Consider the following 20961-nt stretch of genomic DNA (forward strand, 5'->3'; position numbering starts at 1 on the left):
CAACTTTTTGCAGGGTTATAGCTGCATATATTTTTATTATTATTTTTTTTTTGGTAGAAAGAGGCATCCAGATAGGATTTTGCTTGGGAGCAGTGCGACGTTGGCACTGCTCCGAGCAACCAAGGGTCACGATTAATATGCGAAAAAATTAATCTTGAATGATTATGATTAGTGCCTTAAATCTGGACCCTTGGTTGCTCGGAGCAATGCCACGTAGGCACTGCTCCCAAGCAAAATCCGACCAAATGAGGCGGAGATGTTCTATCGTCCCTATTGGCTTGTCATTTTACCTTTGTGACCCTGTCAAATGACACTTATGGCATTAATAGTATTGATAATTACATTCACATCGTTTCATTTATAAATTATTATTATTATTTTATTTGAAAATGTGTATAGATGCATGATGCATCATCGACTAGAGCTCTCTTGCATTACCAATTGGACAACCTTACCGACGATTACATCCCTTTGTAAATTTGGTGGTCCCATGTAATGAAGAAAGTCTGCTATAAATGACACATGGAGAAACGGATCCCAAGGATTATATACATAAATATATGGAATGTCTTTAGTTTTAAGGGTGTGTATTCAAAAAAAATTTACCAAGTTAATTTCCAAAAAAAAAAAAGGATAATCAATTTCTTTGTTAGAAGCTCGACCTGATAAAATTATGGTATTCCCGTGGTTGAATATGAAATGCCTAGGTTTTTTTATGGTAACGTAGGAATCCACCGACAGGCGATAAACGATTTACACCAGGAAAAAGTCCAACAACTACATTCATGACAATCGTGCACACATCTGTCGACCTAAAAGCCTGCATAATGCCCTGCATAAATCCAACCTTGATTATCAAGCTAGTTCCAGATTGTGGCCATAAACTTAACACTCTAACGTCTCTCACACACACCATCTCCCAAAATAAACGATTAAATAACATGGGAACAAGACTCATACAACATGTAAAACACTTTCAATTAAACATGGTAGGTAGTTCTTACCCTGTCTCTATAGTGAGTCCAATTTACAGCAGTTTCAAAAACATTGGCTTCAAGGAGTCCAACCACTGCAACAGAGGCACAAGCGGTGACACTATTTGTAATGAAGAGACTTGCAAAAAGACTTCCTCCAAATCCTGATAGGAGGTACACAACCCCAATTCGCACTACAAAATTGTACCAGAAGTGAGTGCTCAACTTGGCAAGAGTATTAGACCGAAGCAAAGAAGGCAGAAACATAAGGATCGTTGGAACAATACAAAGATACCGATTGCTGTTACTGATTGTTCTGATACCAATTGGGTTGTGCTCTGATACCGATTGTTGTTCTTGTGCCATTACAGCTGAAGCAAATGAAGAAATCCCAAAAACCACGATCCAACGAATGGAAGAACTAACCATCATTTTTACTCTGTTCCCGGCAACACTGCTCTCCGGGTATTGGCTCATGTCCACTGTCGTCTCAGCCACCGAGTCTTGTGGCATTAGAGCTGGAACAACACTGCTCTCCGGGTATTGGCTCATGTCCACCATCGTCTCAACCACCGAGTCTTGTGGCATTAGAGCTGGAACAACACTGCTCTCCGGAGCTGGAACAACACTGCTCTCCGGGTATTGGCTCATGTCCACCGTCGTCTCAGCCACCGAGTCTTATGGCATTAGAGCTGGAACAACACTGCTCTCTAGGTATTGGCTCATGTCCACCATCGTCTCAGCCACAGAGTCTTGTGGCATTAGAGCTAGAACAACACTGCTCTCCGAAGGTGGAACAACACTGCTCTCCGAGTATTGGATCATGTCCACCGGCGTCTCAACCACCGAGTCTTGTGGCATTAGAGCTGGAACAACACTGCTCTCCGGGTATTGGCTCATGTCCACTGTCGTCTCAGCCACCGAGTATTGTGGCATTAGAACTAGAACAACACTTGCTCTCGGAGCTGGAACCGAGTCTTGTGGCATTGGAGGTAGCGATTGTTGTTCTTCAGTCACCTGTTCTTCTGCCATTAGCTCTGCGATTATCTCCTTGATTAGCTCAATCGTAGTCTCTCCATGTCCTTCTTCCATTAGCTCTGCAATTAGTTCAATGATTCGCTCAATCTTAGTTTGTACCTGTTCTTGTGCGATTAGCTCTTCGATTACCTCCATGACTTGCTCAATCTCAATCTTTACATGTTGTTCTGCCATTAGCTCAATCTCCGTCTCTACCTGTTTTGCCATTAGCTCAATCTCCGTCTCTACCTGTTTTGCCATTAGCTTAATCTCAGTGTCTACTGTTCTTCTGCGATCACGGACGATGGCATTACCTTCTGACTCTCAGACTCCGACCAAAATGAAAAATGCCATGCTCTAGTAAAAAGTTAAGAAACAACTTTTTGCAGGGTTACAACTGCATATATTTTTATTATTTTTATTTTTTTGGTAGAAAGAGGCATCCAGATAGGATTTTGTTTGGGAGCAGTGCGACATTGGCACTGCTCCGAGCAACCAAGGATCACGATTAATATGCGAAAAAATTAATCTTGAATGATTATGATTAGTGCCTTAGATCTGGACCCTTGGCTGCTCGGAGCAATGCCACGTAGGCACTGCTCCCAAGCAAAATCCGACCAAATGAGGAGGAGATGTTCTATCGTCCCTATTGGCTTGTCATTTTACCTTTGTGACCCTGTCAAATGACACCTATGGCCTTAATAGTATTGATAATTACATTCACATCGTTTCATTTATAAATTATTATTATTATTTTATTGAAAATGTGTATAGATGCACCATCGACTAGAGCTCTCTTGCATTACCAATTGGACAACCTTACCGACAATTACATCCCTTTGTAAATTTGGTGGTCCCATGTAATGAAGAAAGTCTGCAATAAATGACACGTGGAGAAACGGATCCCAAGGATTATATACATAAATATGTGGAATGTCTTTAGTTTTAAGGGTGGGTATTCAAAAAAAATTTACCATGTTAATTTCCAAAAAAAAAATGGATAATCAATTTCTTTGTTGGAAGCTCAACCTGATAAAATTCTGGTGTTCCCATGGTTGAATATGAAATGCGTAGGTTTTTTTATGGTAACGTATGGGCAAGGGGCCATTTTTTGCCGGTTCGCTACATAGCAAACCGGCCGAAAGGGCAAACTCTCCCCACTATTTCGGCGATACTTGCCAGCAGAGTCGTCGGAAGTCATTGCATCTTGACGATAAAGCTTGGTGAGGCTCAGGTAGGCACTCTTGATCTCAACCGGCGAGGTAGTTTGCTTGACTTGCAAGACTTCATAAAGGTTGCGGATGAAGACCTAGAGCTCCCGGCCAATGATGAGTTAGTAAAGCGGTTAAAGGCCCAACTTCCCTAGGGGAGGTCTTGGGTTCGCACCCCATTCGGCGGCATTAATTATATATATAAAATCTCCCTTAAGGATGTAATCGTGGTGCACGTAAGCTGGCCCGGATGAACCTCATATCCAAAAAAAAAAAAGCATTAGTGCTTCTCTAACGGGAAGGTTATCTGGCTTTCGTTCTTCGCCCCCCCCCCCCAATATTTTATCCTGGGTCCGCCACTGGATCTAAGTAGGAAGAAATGGGGTTAGAAGTAATCTTTCCTTCAAAAGATATTTATTTTATTTTATTTATTATTATTAATTTTTTTTTTCTGTTTTAAAAACGGACTATGACATTAGACCCAATGATTTTAACCCGCCTTATCACCCTAAGCCTGATTAGGGCTTAGGGCTTGCTTGTTTTTAACCCTAAAGGTAGGCTCTAACTTCTACAAAATCAAAAATCAAATATATATCATATCATAGATCATACTATTATCTAAAGGTAAGTACTTTAGCTTGTGACAAATAATAAGGCACAATTGTCCTATTTTTCTCATAAAATGACTTTTCATATAACTATTTGAAATTTACATATAACCATTCTTTTTTGCGCCAAATTGTCTATTCATTTTCTAACCCATAAATATGTCATTTTCTAAAAGAGATTTTTCCAAATTGCAACTCTTCTAGAAACAGTTGCAAGGATCAACTAGTTCTCCACTTCACTTATCAGATTCTCTCTCTTCTTCTGCAATTCTTCCTCATCTATAACCGCTCCATTCCCCTTCATTCACTGAGATCTTCGTTGGCAATCACACCTCCTTTCTAATTCTTCATAGAATTTCAAGCAACTCTTCGGTTCACTTTCAATCTCAAATCTGCGGCAGTAGTTGTGACAATTCTTAAAGAAATAGCTGCAAAGTTTCTCGACGCAGAGGTGGCAAGCATCAGAGTCGTTTTATCACTGCACGAGAGACAACAAGCGTTGCCCAAGAAGTAGAGCGGTGCACCGAAAACGGTGGATGTGGACGTTGAGCACAGACGAAACCGTATTGTTGGGTAATCTGTTGAACTGGATTCGATTCGGGTTGAATCATGTATTGAACCAGGTTTTGGTTCAGGCGATTGTGTATATGTTAGCTTTCTGGTTCAGCTAGGTTAAGGGATCATTCATTACACAAAATAATGAACAAAACTCCAACTAAATACGATGATACCTAATCACAATGCACACATACCATAAAAAATCCAACTGCTAACATATATAACCAAAGCAAGTCATCTTACTAGACAACACCATAAATCTGAGGCATAGTGACTACTCCCACTCAAACCATACAAGCTGACAGAACCATATCCCCTGAATCTCATATGAACCCCAACAACATATGAGGACACACCCTCTTGACAACACCTATGTCAAGACCAGTACTATCTAGGCTGAACATGCAGAACAAACCTCTCCAAACACCAGGGATACACCTAATGCTATACCAAGTGAAATAGGAATAATCATGTGTGCAATTAATTGTACTAAAAACAATCTCACACATGTAAACACCACCCATTACCACTCTAGCATTTCAAAACTAAGTCAGACATGTATACCAATGCAAACATGTTGTCTCAGATTTATTAAATAAACAACTTCCTTACACAAGTATAACATCTTAAAGATAAATAGACCACATCCCTTTAACAAAGGAACAAAATAGGATAAACCAAAGTGCACCCAATGGAAACCCAAATAACTAGGTCTTCAAAACAAGGTCTATGCTACCTAAGAAAGCACTTAGGTCATCAAAGGACCTCATATACATTTGCTTGACCTCCACTAGAAGGAGGCATATCACAGTTAGACATCTCATTTTCTTTCAATTTTCTTTTGTATGCAAAGCAATGTTTCTTTATGTGACCCGTTTTCTTACAGAAATAATATCTCCTGGTGCTAGAATCAGATCTATTATCCACATTATTATCCTTATTGCTATTAGCATGATTGTCATTACCCTTACCCTTACCCTTACCCTTGGGTTTTCCCTGATTGTAAGAGCCCTTGCCCTTGACAAACAAAATTTCTCCACTTCTCTTAGCCTAACCAGAAGCCAACAACTCTGACTCCCTATTCTTTAAGGCATCAATACATTGGTTAAGGGTAATGTTTTGACAAAGCATATTTAATGGAATTCTTAACAACAAGATAATCATTATGCAGGGAATTTAACAAGATGATAGACATGTCTTGATCATCTAATTTACTCTTCTCCCCTGTACTGGACAAATCTTGAACTAACTTCTTAAACACATCTAAATTTTGATCTAGACTGATAGCAGAATCCATTTTAAAACCATACAACCTTTCTTTTAAATAAATCTTGTTACCTAAGTTCTTTTTCTGATAAATCTGTTCAAGTTTAGTCCAGACTTTGATAGGGGTGTTATCCTTTTTATCTAGACACCTAATGACACTATCAGTGATGTTCCAGAGTATGTAGCCAATTGCATTCTCCATTACCAATCTTCAACACAGGGTCAATGCTTTCAAAGAAAGCATCATGATTATCTATAGACCTAAGGAGTTTCTGTCGTGCCATGAGAGCTCTAACTTTTCTTTTCCATATTCCAAAATCCCCAGTCCCATCAAAATTGGGCAGCATCTCCCCTAAAAATGCAACATATGCAAAACCTGATAAAATACATAAGACATACCTCGACATCACCATAACAAAGATAAATGAAAAACAAAGTATACAATCTCCACAAGATGAATGCCTGGCTTGTGCATGTGTACTCTCCATGTTTGTTTGGTTGAGTTATGAACTATGAGTTGTTGTTTATGAGTTTCTCTACCTATTGCATTTGTTGCATGGTGTGCCTGCAGTGAGTCATTTAGTGTTGCATGGTTAGTGCATGTCTATCTATTTTGCATATTTGTGTTTTCTTTGTACTTTGGTCTCTTTTTCTTTTTGTATCTTGCAGGTACACTTGGGCAATAACGGTTGAAGCCCGGTCTTTTATGGGAAATTTTTAATGCTTACAAATTAAGGGGGAGATCTGTTGGGTAATCTGTTGAACAGGGTTCGGTTCGGGTTGAATCAATGTATTGAACCAAGTTTTGGTTCAGGCGATTGTGTATATGTTATCTTTCTAGTTCAGCTGGGTTAAGGGATCATTACATGAAATCAGATTTGGGATTTGGGGGTCTCGCTCGAGGGTTTTGCTCGAAGGTTTCTTCATTCTCCTCTGTTCTCTTATGTTGCAATCTTGAAGAGGGATTGGTCGTCATTGCAATCGAAGGCATCTCCGATGAAGGTGAGTGGATACGAAGGCTCTCTTGGAGACTTGCTTCAATTCTTGTCAATTACACACCCTATCTTCTCTGTTTCGGTTTTTCTTCGATGGCTTGCGATCTTGATCAGAGAAAGAGTTCTTGAAGGCATTGCATATGGTTCTATTTGGTTACATTTTTGTGCTTTGTTTTCCCTTTGATTTGTAAGTATATTTCATATTGTTTCCCATAGTGAGGTTTGACTTTGTCCTGAGTCTCGGAGAGTAGGTCCGATTGGACCGAATTCCGTCATCATTCTTTGCCTCTTTCTTGCTTCAATTGGTAATATCTCTTAGGTTAATCACCACCTGTGATCACAAATTAGAAACTAGGATTACACGTATCAATAGTTGCCACTTCGAAAACCCCGAGCGATTTTCATGCTAGATGTTTATCGGAAGGCGTTAATGGCTTCTTCCAAGTTAGTTGTAACTATTATGAGTAGTTTTCTTATTCTCTTTATCCGTAATACTTCGTTATCTTCTCTTTATTTTCTATGTATTTAATTAACGTAATTTAGTTGTTTAGGTTAGATAGTTGATATTACACCCAAAAAAATAAAAAAAATTTAGATACTTGCTACATTCATTTTAGGGTGGCATACATCTTTTTGAAGATTCCTGTTAAATAGATCTACATTGTTATTGTTTAGTTTATGACTTAGGCCTAAATTTCTTTAGAAAAATCGATGACATCATTTATATTCTCAATTTACATTATTTCTCATCATTTTGGCTTATTCTTTTATACATTTGCAGTTCTGATTTATACGCTTCATGTGTCTAGGAGAACCCTCATGAATAAATTTCACAATGAACTGAAGATCAACCAGGTATTCTGGTTTGTAGAAAGATAAATGCCAAGTCATATTTACTCTGGAGTTCTGAAAGTTACAAGTATTCAATAGTAGTAAAGTATTCAATAGTAGGATGTTTAATGATCTTTCTCTTTTGTTCTTCTCAGGCAAATAAAGATAACATTTGAGCTTGAGATGAATGGGTCTGAAGGCAATTTGGGGGAGTGAATTCCCAATATCAGCAAGAGTCTTCAATCAACCCTATCAAACTCAAACGACAAGTAAGAAGAAGAGAAAACTTCTCCATATTACGGAGAATCTATGAAATAATTACTAATAGATTGATGAGGTATTGTAGTCTGTAGAAGGTATTTGTTAAGAGTAGTATTTGTTCTTACCAAAAAAAAAAAAAAAAGAGTAGTATTTATTTAGACATAATGAAAGATGCATTTCATGGGATAATTTACGTCTTCCTGTTGATTGGTCATTTCACACAGGAAGCTCTTTGTAGATTGAGCCATGAGTTCATGGTAACTAGAAAGCAAGTGTGAAATCCAACCCTAACCATGAGTTCATGGTAACTGGACAACAAGTGTGAAATCCAACAAAGTGTGAAATCCAACCATAACCCGGAAACCCTATTGTTTGTAGGTCCGAAGACCCGAAGTGATGAAAGAAGGCAACTATGGGCCATCTTAATGGAAGACATGGTGTTTGACCCATAATCCATGGAAATTGATAATGGTGTTCCATACTTGGAAACTTTATTTGAGTTGGAGAATAAACTGCACATTAATGAAAGAGCCTAGCCGTTGGACTTAAAGCCTAGTTGGACATGGTTTGAAGGCATCCCTCCATGTTAGGTAAGTTGTTTTATGAGTTGTGAGAAGCCCATTCAAAAATATTGAGGTTTGGACATTGAATTCCCTATTTTGGGCTTGTTGTCAGCATGGGTCAATTGATGGGTCGACTGGGCTAGTCGACCAACCAATCAACCCACAGTGACAGTAGGGTCAAAATTGTAAAACTTAGATTTTTTTTAGGGTTTATGGTTCTATTTAAAGGGGAACTCTGCATTTCACTCATTATCAATTCTAAGCCTCTGGAGAACGTGGGAAGAACCCTAGAACCTCCTCTTCGAAGCCAAGGAAGATCCCCAAGTATCAGTTTGAGTTTCTTCATCGAATCTTCTTCTACAAAGGTTAGTAAGCGATTTGTTTCTTCTTTGATCTATTCTCTCTTCTATTTTCTTCTGATTGCCTGATTATTAGGAAGGTATTACACTACTGTAATGACCCTTCTTTGATCCTGTTAGCCTTAGAGTGAATCCCCCATTCACTCTATGTTCTTGAAACCATATGGTGATGTTCCTTGTAACTGATCTTACCTGAGATCTTGATTACTCTTTCCTTAATTTTTCTTCATATTTTTTATGATTGTGAGGAAGGTCTCATACCATTACCATGACCTTCCCTTGTATCCCCATTTTTATTAGGTAAATCCCTTTTCCCTTTGCTCTCTATGAACCTACCCTGGGTTTATTTTGAAGGAAATTTTAGGATAACTTTCAAGAAAAGGTATCCAAATTGTGAACCATGATTTACTTTTATTTGTTGGATCCTCCCCAACACCTTACTTGATTGTGAATTACTATTATATATTTCCTTAGAATGAATCCACATTCTCTCTAGTCTTTCTGTGTGACACACGGACTGTCTGTGGTAAAACCCTAATTTGAATCAAATTAGGCTTCTATATTTTTGACCTTATTTGATGCTTAGACCTTCATAGATAGTCTTAGAATGTTTATGGGGAACTCCCCTTCGAATTTCGGAGCAATCAGACTTCAAACAAAGAAGTTATGACCAATTTAGGGTTTTCTGCCCCTTATTGTTTCTTGGGTTGACTGGTGGGTCGACTAGACCAAGTTGCTCATCAATCAGCCCAAGCTGACAGTAACTTGTTTCTTTGTCCAATTTGATCCGTTTGACTTCTAATCTTTTAGGGCTTATTCGTAATGTTTGTTTAGGGTTTGTTTGCTAGACTTGGACCTCTCCTCTTTATTCTCCGAAATTCTTCGAAGATTGTTTAAGGTAAAGACGGTTGATTCCTAATAACATAATATACATGTTTACTTGTAATTGATTGGATTACATAAGCATACTACTATCATATTAGTTTTCTTATAATTATATTGTTGCTGTAGTTTCTTCAATTATAGTAGTACTTGTTATGTGATTCAATTATTATTTCAGTCATGTATGAATGATTATTTACTTATGTTTTGTATTATTAGTTGTACTTGTAAATGACTGATTTGGGAATGTGATTGCTTAAGTTGTGATTGGGGAATGAGGAATGTCCTTTTGGCGTTTCTACCATGGACACTAGTGGAGGTGGTATGGGACACATTCCTATGGTGCCCCTTGGCGCTTTCCTTGATTACTGGTTGATATACCTAGGATGTCCCTGTTATATCAGACCCGATCATAAGGGTATTGAGACCGAGCAATCCGTGGCAGCAATGGGGATTTGTGGGTGCTCAAGACTGGTAATTAACCCATGAGAAGACATGTATCACATTGTGGAGGCCATTCATTGGTAGGGTTTGTAGTAGTAGGCGTGGGCTTATGGGCTCTCAAGACCGGTATCCAACCCGTGAGAGGACATGAGAGCTACCTGTTTACTATATGTGGATGACCAATAGAGTTGATGAGTCCGTAGTCCGAGTTGGTTGTAGCCATAGGATACGTTGATTCTAGGGAGAAGGATATCAGAAAGGATTGCGAGAGGCGAGGAATGGAAGTATCTGGATCTAAGTTTATATAACTAAGTAGAAGACTTGCATTTGGTTGGGCTTAACCTTGACATGCGCCAATACTCAGACCAAATGGTGGTGTGAAAGAGGGTTGACCTAAACCCTAGACAAGGTTGTCCGAGAAGCTTTCAGGACCCATTGCCAACCAGAGAACCCAAGATACCAAGTTGGTTGTGGGAGAGTGATTTAGACCCTACCCAGAGGAGTATGGTGCTATGACTTAAAGCATGTCTGCCAATAGAGACCAGTATACATAGAGTTAAAATCATATCTGCATTGTCTATTTCATAACATATTGCATTTTATATGAATTGTTATCATATGTTATTATGGAATGAACTGTCTTGCCGAGTTCTTTTGAACTCTCTCCATTTTGCAACGTTTTGTTAGACTTATCTGCAGGTACTGATGATTATGATGGTCAATACTATGAAGACCAAGCTGATGGCTCATACGATACCCAAAGTACTTACTACGATGACTACGATGGTCAAGACTACTAGTACTAGACTGGAGCTTATCAAGATTAATCCGACTAGCACTTGTGTGCCAGTGATGGGACATAATTTCTTTTACTTATGGATACATTATTTTATAGATTCGATGAGACTTTAGTTTAGCTTGTTTCCTTCTTTTCTTTTCCCTTTCATTTTGGGAACCGATTGTAATCTTTATTTTACTTTTGATCTATTTTTTCGTTACTACTGTAGAGTAATTTTCCGCTACACTCTACATTTGATTCGTATCATTTTTTCGCACTCTAATTGTATTGTTCTATTGAATCTTATCTTGATCTCTTGATTAATATAGTTAACTTTGATTTAATCTTGTTCTTGATTATATTATTGTAAATGTGGGAGGTTGATTTCCTCAATACTGATCTTTGGGGTTGTGGATCACATACTCGAATGTTCCAGATAGGGTACCGGTTGGGTGGATGTGACAGCAAGAATCCATCTTTCAAGAGTGCGTATCTATATGAAATTCTTTCATTATTACTGATTTGAATGGTGGCACTTGCCATTCATTAGAATTTCTATTAAAAACATATGTCACGAGTTTAGATTTTTAACTTACAGCAAGCGGGGGAAGCGTAGAATTTGTAGGTCTTAGCACATGCGAAGGCATGGGATTTTTTTTTTGGGTGAAGAAGGATGCACAATTTCCTATTTTTATCCCTTTTCCACTTTTTCTTATTTGTATTCTGTAATGCAGATGATTTGTGATATTTTAATATAAAGTGATGTTTTAATAGCTTTTTAAATTATTGAGAATTTCACAATAATAATTAAAACAAAAGAAGATATATGTATATGATACATTTAAATCTTATATTTCTTTGTCTGACACATAGCCATACATGAATAATTCTTTTATTGTTAGTACTCGTTTTGAGCTGACAAATTAGAGGCTGAAATGGACGAAAGAGCTGAAGAAATTTGACGTAACCCATAATTGACTTAAGAATTAGTGCTAAAACTTCCTAACAATATATTTTTTTCCCCCTTAATTCTTATAAACCAAGCTCATAGTGGGTCAAGTGGGTCAAGTTGGTTTTAACCATCAGGATGAAATTTGCCCACACCAATAAAAATCTACCACCAAAGACAATGACGACTGCAGCAAAACATGAAAATTTTTACTTCTGTATCTTCTATTATACAAATCATTGAAACGAACCAAGATGCTGGTTTGATATAAGATGTCCACTACAAAGGATCTTTGTTTTTGAGTTGAAAACACTACATAGGATTACTAGTAGAAGATTTAAATTATGGGTTTCCTTCAATGTCCTAATGTTTTCATTTGAAGTTTCTCTATCATAATTGATTTCTCTTACTCTAATAGCACTTCAATGTTGAGGGAGTAAACCGAAAATTAGTATAATTGAATGATGGATATTCTAGAGCACTAAACTGTTATAAATATATACCATGCTAATAACGTTTATGGATTCACTATTTCATGACAATTCCATGTCTTTTATTAACCATTTAGTATACATGAAGTATCAGCTTTCACATTTAGTGTAAAGGTTGTCATTTAAAAGAATTTGTTATTAAAGCAAGCTAGCTCATAGCGGTTAGTTATGCTAAGAAACAGTAGAGTTTTTTTTTTTTTTTGGTGCGATGTGGGTGGGATTGTTGGTGGGGTGACTATTTTTACTATTAGAGTGGTTTCATGATGGTCTAATTATCGGTTGGACCTCAAACAAAGCTGATTGGATGCCAATAATCCATGTAGCAGACCCTATTTACTCAAGACAAGGCTAGTTGTCTAAATATACACCAATTGAGTTTTCCCTAGGTGTTGGGTCGGGCCAGCCTTGAACCTAATCTTACCCTAGAGACTGCAATTGAAACCCAAGCCCTACCCCACCCTAACATGGTTTCTCTAATGCTGCACCCCTGATTAACTAGATTGGCCTGATTTACCTTAACCATGACCTTAAGTTTTATCGCTTTTTATCTAATTTTTTTTTGTTCAAAATCGCTTCTCATCTGAAGAAGCTTCTCTACCTTTTGGTTCGTTATTTTTCTTCACAGGGCTCACTGGTGTTCACCAATGTTCAATTCTTTTGATTATTTCATACTGTAGCAATTAGATAAAATCGAAGGTCCTTCTGCAGTTTGCCAATTACATTAACAAGTGGAAACTTTGAAATGATCTTAAACCTATTAATATATAATTGCTATTGTTTAATTGAAAGAAAATGAGAAGATTAGTAGACCACGAAATCTTTGAGAAGACAAACCATAATGAAACAAAGATGGATGGAATTTTCTTTTTCTTTTTTTTTGGTAGAACAGATTTTCATTAAGGAAAAGGCCAAGGCCCGAAAAGAGGGTACAACAGCCCATGAAACCATGGGGAGGAATTGGCCACTCCCTTCCGGGCAAGGGAGTGGGCAAGCCCCTTAAGATCCCTAGAAATAAAGGAAAAGTGACAACTATCAAACTCTTCCAATAACAGACCAATATCAAAGAGTATCCCAATTAGAGAAGTGGGTGGACTAGTATTATGGTCTAGCAGTAGCTTGATTATGGACTCACAATCAGAGTAAACCACCATATCATTGATGCCTTGAGTTTTGCATTCCAACAAAGCAGCACGGATAGCCAAAGCTTCACCAACTATAGCCTCACCAAAGGTCATAGGCTCAGAAACAATATGGGCAATATGATCCATATGGTCCAAGATAGCAAACCCCACCCCTCCTAGTGTACTTTCACTAGGCAGAGCTGCATCACAAAATACAGAATAAGTTGTTTCATGAGCTGAATTTTGTTGAGGAGTTGCTAGATGCTGGTTGTGAATGCCCACCTGAATATCAGCCAATTTATTGGGGTTGTAAGAAGCCCAGAATTCAGCCCATACCTTTTGAGCTCTTTGAAACACTTCTTCTGGCCTCCATGAATTCCTACCAACAACATGATCATTTCTAGCTAGCCATAAGTACCAACAGATATACATACAAAGACTGATTACCTCCTTCTTGTCATTCTTTGATGGCAGACTTAGATCACATAAAGCCTCCAACCAATACTTTACTGAAGGTGGACGATCTGTAGGTACTAGATAAGACAGAGGGCTTCCAAACCACACTGCTTTTGCAAAGTGACACCCCAAAATGATATGGTCAGATGTTTCTATTTCAGCACCACATAAGTAGGAAGATGGATCAACTCCAACATGGCGCTTGATCAAATTCTCTCCCGTGACCATACCTTCCGCACATAGTCTCCAAAGAAAAGATTTGATTTTGGGAACTGAGGCTACATTCCAAATTAGCTTCCAGACTCTCTCCGGCACTTAATCCCATTTATGTGTTCTCGATGAAGAGGGGGTAGCAGCTTGTGTCTTTTCTCTTTTGTTGCATAATAGGTGGTAGGCTGATTTAACTGAGTACATACCGTTTCTAGCTGGGCCCCAAATACACCTATCCTCTCTTGGATTTAGACTTGGCTTGATCTTCTAGATAGCTTCTTGGTCCTTGTTATTGAAAAGCTGACTTATCACATTCAAATCCCATCCTCTGCCGTTATGAATTAGATCTGCAACCTTATAAAGCTGACAATTGATGGGCTTCATTGAGGGTATTTTATAGTCCTCATTTGATGGAATCCATTTGCTATCCCATATATTCACTTGATCCCCTCGGCCAATGTCCCACATCAAGCCCTCTTCTAGTACTTCACGCCCAACCAACATGCTCCTCCATGCCCAAGAAGGTGAATTACCCGCCTTTGCTTGCAAGAAGTTGGAATGTGGGAAATATATAGCTTTCATAAACTTAGCCCAAAGTGACTCAGGATTCTGAAATAATCTCCAAGCTACTTTCCCCAAGAGGGCTCGGTTATGAAGTAGAGGCTCCCGGAAGCCCAGTCCCCCTCTTTCTTTTGACTTGCATAACCTAGTCCAAGAGTGTCACATCCCCCCAGCCGGTACCCTAACTGGCATACCTAGGAGTGTGATCCACAGCCCTGAAGATCAAGTATCGAGGAAATCATCCTCCCACATATACAATAACATAATCATAAACAGGAAATAAATCAAGTTTTAATATTATAAACAAGGTTCAAAACAAGAAATGAACAATCAGTATAATCAGAGTGCGGAAAGATACCAGATATCCAATGATATCAAAAAGGAGTAAAGTGAGGCGGAAACTCACTTTACCAAAATAGCGGAACGTAGTATGAAAATCAAAAGGGATTACAACTGAAACAAATGTACTAAGAAATAAACTAAGATCAAGCGTCTTCAAGTTTATAGATAACGTCTTCATAAGTATGGACTTCATCAATCCAATGAATCCGTTCTAACTCTATGCCGTTCTCAAAAGTAGTACGCAGCTTGATCCGCTTCATCAAGGTAATCTTGATCGTTGCCAGCACTTTGCGTGTAATACGCTTCATCATCTTGTGCTTCGCTGTACTGCTCGTCATAATACTCTGTACCTGCAGGATAATCTAACAAGAAAATGTACAAAAAGGAATGAGTTTCGAAGAAACTCAGTAAGGCAAGTTAATCCATAACATCATAGATAACATGTGGCAAAACATAACATGATGCAATGCAGTATGAAACAAGTAATGAATGTATGCATCTAACTCTATGTATGCTGGTCTCTATGGTAGACATGCTTTAAGTCATAGCACCATACTTCTTTGGGAAGGTCCACTCACATCCTCAACCATTTAAGATATCTTGGATTCTCTCACGGATCATTTCACCGGTCTTGAGCAGCCGGTTGGTAATGGGTCTTGCATCCCTCGGGACAAACCATGGTAGGGGGTTAAGTCAACACACTCTCTCACAACCATTTGGCATAAGTACTGGCGCATGTCAGGGAAAAGCCTAGCCCAATGCAAGTCATCTACTCAGTTACATCAACTCAAGTCTAGATACTTCCATTCCTCGTCCCTGATGATCCTTTTCGGTATCCTTTCCACTAGAGTCCTAATAGTCCCTGACTACGGACTCATCAACCCTATTGGTTATCCACATATGGTAAACGGGAAGCTCTCATGTCCCCTCACGGATCATTTCACCGGTCTTGAGCGCCCATGAGCCCAAGTCTAGCCATATGCAACCCTCCAATAAATGGCCTCTTTCGAGTATCCACAATGTGATCCATGTCCTCTCACGGATCTTTTCACCGGTCTTGAGCGCCCACGAATCTCCATTGCTACCACGGGTCGTTCGGTCTCAATACCCTTCCGATTTGGGTCTTATATAACAGGGGTATATCCTAGCCAAACACTGCTAGACAGCCCTAGGTATGACAACCATTGATTCGGGAGAGCGTCGATGAGCATCTTCGGAAAACAGCCCATACTATTCCCTCCGATGTCTAAGGACAGAAGCATCAATAGGATACTCCCCATTCCCAAACCAAACTTAAGCAAACACATTCTCAGATCAGTCATGACATACACAACCAACAGTTCATCATATGCAAGAGAATGTAAAAGCAAAATCAGATTAAGCAGTAATAAGTAACTCATATAACATGAATAATGAAAAAGATAATATAAATAAGTGCTACTGTTCTCACAGTAGGAGATCAGAATTAAAATACAACAACACTAGGTAATCTCATAGTTTCATAAAGTAGAAACCAGAGAACAAGCAATCTATGTAGTCAAGGAATCAACTGTCCTTACCTGATTATCGAAGAATATGATCCAAAAATCAAAGAGAGCAACTCCAAACTTAGCAAATAGACTCCTAACAATCATAGATACAACATTAGGAAAGATGCCTAAAAGATCAGAGAGCAAACGAATCAATTCGGGCGAAAAACGAAGCTACTGACTCCTTTGGTCGAGTGCTTGGTAGACTGGCCCAGTCGACCAAGCAGTCGACCAAGCAAGTCAGTACGGAATTGTACTGACTGCTTTGGCCATAACTTCCTCGTTTGAAGTCGGATTGATCCGAAATTCAAAGGGGAACTTCCTAAGGATATTAGGATCATATAGTAAGATAAAAACATCAAGTCATGGGGAAAATTTGGGTTCTTGATTTAACCCAAGAATTTAGGGTTTCAACCTTATGGTTCCCATAAAAAGGTTGAGATCACAGAATGAAAGAAAATTAAATAATTGGCCAAAGGCAATAAGAAAATCATAGGAAAACTAATTTAGGTTACTAGAAATATTACCCATGAGGTTTCCCTTGCATGGGAGGTTAACAAGAGTTTCCAGAACTCCAGCAAGGGTTAGGGTTTCAAGAAAACCTTCGGCTAGGGTTGAGATCATGATGATGATCATAGATCTCAAAGAAACGAAGGAGATCACGAAGGGATGGTTGCAAGGATGCAGCATCAACTTCCTGATCTCAATCAAGAACAAGATCAAGAAAAGAGAATTAATAATTCAGAAGTGATACTAACCTTGAATTGTAAGAACAGAGAAGAGAGGTTTCAGATCTGCAGAGAAATCTTCGAAATCACCAGAGAGAGTTTCGGAGAGGTCTTCTCACGTTAACAAAGTGTTTAGGAGGCAGCCGTAACAAAGAAATATGAAGTAGGGTTTAAATAAGAGTGAAAAACCCTAAAATTACAATTCCTCGGATTTCACCTTCCTTTGGTTGAGTGCTTGGTTGAGTGGCCCACTTGACCAGTCAGTCGACCAAGGCAGACAGTAAGGAATAATCAGGGATTTGGAGGATCAAATGGGCTTTAAACCTTATGGGCTTGTGCATACACATCAAGTAACAAGTCAAGTGTGAAGAAATACCTTCAAACCAAGTTAGATAATACTCCAAGTCCTTCAACTAATCTCATCTTCAAACAACTGCAGCTTCCTTTCCAAATCTACACAGACATCCAAGTATGGAACTCCATCAACAACATCCATGGGTTTAGAGTCAAACATCATGTCTTCTACTGAGAAGGCCCATAGTTGGCTTCTTTCTTTACTTCGGGTCTTCGGACCTAAAAACAATCCGGATTACCGGGTCAAGGTCAGTGTTAGATTAGGGCTGGGTTTCACAAAGAGACCCAATGGATTTTCTTCCCATCCTCTCTTTGACCCCAATAAAAGTTGTTGATGCTTTTACGGATTGAATCATGAAGGTATGGAGAAGTGGGATCCTATAAACATGGCCATAGAGGAGGCTACTGATTTGATGAGTACTTCACGGCTTGCATGGGATAGATAAGTATTCTTCCAACCTTGTATTTTTGCATTGGTTCTTGTGGCCAGTTCTCTAAAGACCTCAATCTTAGACACCCCAATTTCTGTGGGTAAACCAAGATATTTAGTTGGACCCTCACTTTGTTTGATGCCCAACATGCTCGCCATCCATCTTCTCATTCTATGTGGGGTGTTGGGGCTGAATGTGACAATAGATTTACCATGGTTTATTGCCTGACCACTAGCTGAACAAAAGAGATCCACACACTCTTTTAAGTTTGCTACTTCTTGAGGCCTCAAATATGAGAATAGTAAGCAGTCATCTGCAAATAGAAGATGGTTAATGGGGGGGGGGCGCTCTCCCTTTGACTTTAATGCCACGAATTATTTTGTTGCATTTGGCCTCCTCCAACAGCTTACTTTAGACCTGTGAACACAATATAAAGATAAAAGGTGATAGGGGGTCACCCTGTCTGATGCCTCTGGTGGGAGCGAAGGTCCCTTTTTCTACTCCATTGATCAACAAGGTATACAACACAGTAGTAATGGTTTCCATAATCAAATCAATCCAGGTATTACAAAAACCCAATTTAGATAGGGTGGCTTTGATGAAACCCCAACTCAGCCTATCATAGGCCTTCTGCATATCAAGCTTGATGGCAATTTGCTTTTTTTTTTTTTTCCCCTTTCTTCAAATGTTTAATATAGTGAAATATCTCATGTGAAATAAAGATATTATCTAAAATTATTCTTTCGGGAATAAAAGCAGCCTGTAATGGAGATATAATACCTGACAGAGTTGATTTCAATCTTTCCACCATAATCTTTCCAATTGCTTTGACAACCACCCCTCCAAGGCTGATAGGTCTAAATTGTTTCAGCCCTCTCCGAATTCTTGACTTTGGGGAGCAAGACCACATATGTGCTGTTTAGACCTTCAGGAAGCCGTTTAGTGGTGAAAATTTTGACTATATAGCTGTATACATCCTCTTTTGTGGTAGTCCACATTTGTTGGTAAAACAAAGGTGGGAAACCATCGGCCCCAGGTGCCTTGAGAGGACCCATATTGTGGATAATTTTTTGCACCTCATCCATAGTAGGAGTTGCACATAGCAACCTGTTCACTTCATCAGAAATCACCGGAGATACTTTTTCCAGGGCAATAGAAACAGCCTCCAAATTGTCACCTTCTGTTGATACTGCTTTCTGAAAATGTTTTAGTAACACCTCAGATACTTGTTTTTCAGCATTTACCCAGTCCCGTCATCATCTTTTAACCTTAAAAATCTTGTTTCTATGCCTTCGCTGGAGAGTAGTAGCATGAAAGAAGGCTGAATTCTTATCTCCACTCTGAAGCCAGGAAATTCTGGATTTTTTATGCCAAAGCTCCTCTTCTCTTTCCAGTTGCTCATTTAGTTGCTGCAGTAATAAATTTTCCTTCTGTAAGTTATCCTCCGAACTTGGTGGATATTGCAATAATTCCAACTTTCATTTCAGCACCTTAATGTTCTCTTGAACCACTCCAAAATCCTTTTTGTTCCACTCCTTCAAAGCCCTCTTGCAATTATTTGTCTTTGAGTTAAAATACACTCTTCATTGTCATTAATGTTCCTGCCCCAGCCTTCTTGAATAATTTGTTTACATGAAGAGTGTCTAAACCACATTTTCTCAAACCGGAAAGGCCTTCTACCTTTCACTTTTTTTCCCTCTGAGTCCAGCACCAAAGGATTATGATCTGAATTGATAGCTGGTTTGATGAAAATTGCAGCATTTTCAAAGAAGGTCCTCCATCTCACATTTGCAAGAGCTCTATCGAGTCGAACTTTTGTATTATCTCCACCCCTTCTACGGTTAGACTAGGTGAAAGTAGGCCCATTGAAATCCAAATCTAGTAAATTGCAACAATCCAAAACATCTTGGGCCTTAGAATCACGTGATGAACCTGGATTACCCCCTGCTTCTCAGACCAGACTAGGTGTGAGTTAAAATCACCCACGCAGACCCATGCTTCACTTCTTGTATTGCTGAGGCTCTTGATTCTCTCCCACACTTTCTATCTATGCTCTCTTCTAGGATCTCCATACACACAGGATAGAAAAAAAAAACAAATGTTCTGATCAATAGTTACCTGTATGTCAATAATTCTGTTACTTGATGATAGGAATTGTAGAGATAATGAATTATTCCATAACACAGATAGACCACCCAACTTTCCTTCAGAATCCACTGTCCATGCGCTGTCAAAATTCAATTTTCTTCTAATTTTTTCCATCCTTACTGAGTTACTCTTGGTTTCAATAAGAAATAGAATATCTGGGCCCACATCTTTGGAGAGATTATTAAGTGAGCGAACTGCCTGGGGGCTCCCCAATCCCTTGTAGTTCCAACTACAAATGATCATTGTGGCCCATGGGACTGAACCCCAATCACCACGGGAGTAAGGCCTAAAAAATGTTGGCCTTCATTAGAGATACATTCCTCCTCATATCAAGCCCCACTTGGCTTGGCCTTTCCATGTTTGGCCCTCTTCATTTTACCCAATTTTTTTTGGGATTGGCAACTTGAAGCTTGGTGTGGGCGAGGCACTTACCAGGGTGCAAGTATGGATGACCAGCAGCTCAGGTAGGCATCTGGGAGACAGTATTGGGGCTGAAAGGGACCACTGAGGAAGTTGGATGAGAGGTGTGGACTGGCTGGTTAGAGGGAAATAGAGAGAGAGAGAGAGAGAGAGAGAGAGAGAGAGAGAGAGAGAGAGAGAGAGAGAGAGAGAGAGAGAGAGAGAGAGAGAGAGGGTTCAGCGGTTTGTTTCATGGAAGGGGAAATGATTTTCGTAGTTGGTGACATGGAGTCAAAAGCGGTTTAGAAAAACACTTGGTTATTGGTGGATAGTAGGGTCAATGGAGGTAGAGAGGTGATGGGGGTAATTGGCAATTAGGGCTGCAACTAGGCCGGGCTGGGCCGGGCTTTTGCAATCCCAAGCCCAACCCTATATGGTATAATTTGAGCCCATTCCCGCCCTGGCCCTAGTTCAGGGCCAATGATTATTGTCCCT

At 39.2% G+C, this 20961-nt stretch overlaps 1 protein-coding gene across 1 annotated transcript; it reads right to left on the reverse strand.

Annotated features, from left to right (window-relative positions):
• Positions 1-13083: 13083 nt before the first annotated feature.
• Positions 13084-13992, reverse strand: LOC149005359 (uncharacterized). The gene has a single exon (XM_089135876.1). It carries the CDS (start codon positions 13990-13992, stop codon positions 13084-13086), a length of 909 nt encoding a protein of 302 aa, XP_088992002.1.
• Positions 13993-20961: the final 6969 nt, after the last annotated feature.

The sequence above is a fragment of the Hakea prostrata genome, chromosome 9 (assembly GCF_041222555.1).
Source record: "Hakea prostrata isolate BN-2017 chromosome 9, UWA_Hpros_2, whole genome shotgun sequence".
Classification (NCBI taxonomy): Eukaryota; Viridiplantae; Streptophyta; class Magnoliopsida; order Proteales; family Proteaceae; genus Hakea; species Hakea prostrata.